The sequence below is a fragment of the Triticum aestivum genome, chromosome 4A (assembly GCF_018294505.1).
Source record: "Triticum aestivum cultivar Chinese Spring chromosome 4A, IWGSC CS RefSeq v2.1, whole genome shotgun sequence".
Classification (NCBI taxonomy): Eukaryota; Viridiplantae; Streptophyta; class Magnoliopsida; order Poales; family Poaceae; genus Triticum; species Triticum aestivum.
The window spans coordinates 743,959,956-743,962,446 of NC_057803.1; the positions used below are offsets into that span (position 1 = coordinate 743,959,956).

Sequence of the window (2,491 nt, forward strand, 5' to 3'; positions counted from 1 at the left end):
TCTATATAAGCTAGGAGGGAAGCCCCGGGCTAAAGGTTGAACTTCCACACTTTGTACCTTATGCTAAGAGCTAAGAGCACGACAGAGTAGGGTATTACCTCCACCGCAGAGGGCCCCAACCTCTATAAATCCTTGAGTGTACTCTCAACCGTGCCATTCACTAGATACCTTTGCCTCTACATTCCTACCCCCTAGTATTGTCAGAATTATATCCACGACAGACATAATAGCTTCTACAACAACCAACTTGATTTCATTAGATGCATCACAAAATATGTATTCATAATGTAACTTATTTGTCTTTCAAAAAAATTGTAACTTATTTGGTTTTATAGATGGTGAAGCACTTTTCTACAAACTTAATGTGGAATGAAGTGAAAAAATTGATATTTTTTAGTACGATGGATCCTTTTTAGTACAAGGAAATTACAACAAACGGGGGCCAGCCTATTGTACCTCTTACATTGTGGGGATATCCAGAAATACTCTAAAACTTTACATTACGTGCACCCATGCATCTGCAAGGAAGATCGCATATTTATAAATTACATGGTACTGATGGGTTGGTACTGTCATTCATTCGATCCACCGTTTGAGGACCTTGGCCCACAACCCATTCTTCATCTTGAGCACAACTGATGGCTTTGGCTCGACAGCGTACCCTCCCACCATCTCAAAATCGAAGTTCCACACCATGGCGGCAACGACACTCTTCATCTGCACTACCGAGATGTGCTTGCCCAAGCACGATCTCGGCCCGGCGTTGAATGCTAGGAACTTGTAGGACGGCACGTACAGAAGCTTGCCGTCCTCTTTGACCCACCTTTCTGGGCGGTACTCCCTGCAATCCTTGCCCCACACACCTTTCATCCTGCCCATTGAGTAGAGTGAAATCAGGATGGTTTCACCGCTTTGAACCTGGTGACCGCTCGGCAGTACGTCGTCGGTCATCACCTTCTTGCGTTCGATGGGGCCCGGTGGGTACAGCCTCATGGATTCGAACAATGCCGCGTGCAGATAGACGAGTGGTTCTGTCTCCTCTGGCTCAAAGGTTACCATGGTGGTGGAGTTGTTTGCTTTGTGCATGGCAATGGGAGCTAGTTCTCTTCTAATGCTCGACACGATGTGCGGGTGTTTGATGAGGTTGTAGAAGAGCCAGGTGAGGGTCGTGCCGACCGTGTCGCGCCCGGCAAACATGTAATTGATCAGGGTGGCGTACATGAAGCCATTAGGTTTTCCATGGTCGTCAATATACTCCGGGTCATGGATATAGGTCGAAACTATTTCTACATTACTGTTCTCTTGCTCTTCATCCATGTGGACCGATCCATCTCCCCTTTTCTCCATCATCTCCGTGACAAACCGGCGCAGCTCCAATTGCGCCGCGGCGAGCTTCCGCTCTGGGCCAATTTTTAGACGCTTCATCAACTTCCAGCAAGATAGTGGCACCATGTTCCGGAAGAAGCCTACATCCATGACAGCTTCCATGGCGTCTGGCACAATTACAGGTGGCATATCGGTGGTCAGAAGGCCAGGGTCGACCCCGAAGACCGACATGGCCGTCATGTCGAATGTGAACCTGGTAAACAGGTCCTGCATATCGAACGGGGTTAGGCTCTCCATGCGCACCAAGAAGGGGAGGAGGCCGTTCTCCACCTTATCACGGCAGCAGCGGGCCATGTAAGCCAACAGCTGTGGGCTCGACATGAGGTGCTGCACTCTGCCACGCTGGCGGCGCCATGACTCGCCGTCCGCGTTGAAGAAGCTGTTCCCCATGGCATCGAAGATGGCAGCGAACTCCTCGCCCTTGGGATAGTTGGTGAAGTTGGAGACGAAGATGTGGCGGACATTGGCCGGGTCGCAGGTGATGAAGAAGTGCATGGCAGGCCCACGAAACACGAAGCTACTGCCGGAAGCGGCGAGGAAGGCGGTGGTGTAGTCATGGAAGCGGTGGAGGTTGGCGACAACTGAAGGGAGCATGCCAACCAGGGGCCATTCCGTTGGAAGCGCAGTCTTTGAGCTCCTCAACTTGATGAAGCAGAAGAGCAAGGAGAGAAGCAAGACAAGAAAGGAGACGAGGAGGTGGTGTGGCTCGGGCGACGACCAGAAAGGTGCCATTGTTTTTCTTGCTACTCAATGATACATGCTCGAGAATTACGTACAATTTATAGATTCTTGACGTGCATCTCTACTGCATGTTTGTGCATGCAATATAATACTCCCTCCATCGATCAAAATGAACAAAAAATATATATATCTAGAATTAAAATACATCTAGATACATCTCTACTGCATGTTTGTGCATACAATATAGTACTTGCAGGAAGGCCTTATAGATTATTAATGCAGGTCGTCGAAAGAAACATGACGCTGAGAAGCTTCCGGCCGGGGGCCGGGATCACTAACTGCCGTCCTTTTCTACTAGCCTGATGTGTACGTGCTTCATGGGCGTGTACATCGACCATTCAGCCAACTCTCAACGCCCAGCTTC

General features: G+C 49.3%; 1 protein-coding gene across 2 annotated transcripts; it reads right to left on the bottom strand.

The window, feature by feature from the left end:
* Positions 1–365: 365 nt before the first annotated feature.
* Positions 366–2,124, bottom strand: LOC123083562 (noroxomaritidine synthase 2-like). 2 transcript variants are annotated; one of them, XM_044505579.1, is made up of 2 exons: positions 1,657–2,124; positions 366–1,593 (listed from the first exon to the last, which is right to left on the bottom strand). In XM_044505579.1, the coding sequence occupies exons 1-2, from the start codon at positions 2,116–2,118 to the stop codon at positions 577–579; spliced, it is 1,479 nt and encodes a 492-aa protein (XP_044361514.1). In that variant the 5' UTR covers positions 2,119–2,124; the 3' UTR covers positions 366–576. The 2 variants fall into 2 exon arrangements, with proteins under 2 accessions (XP_044361514.1, XP_044361513.1); XM_044505578.1 differs by having other exon boundaries at positions 366–2,124.
* Positions 2,125–2,491: the final 367 nt, after the last annotated feature.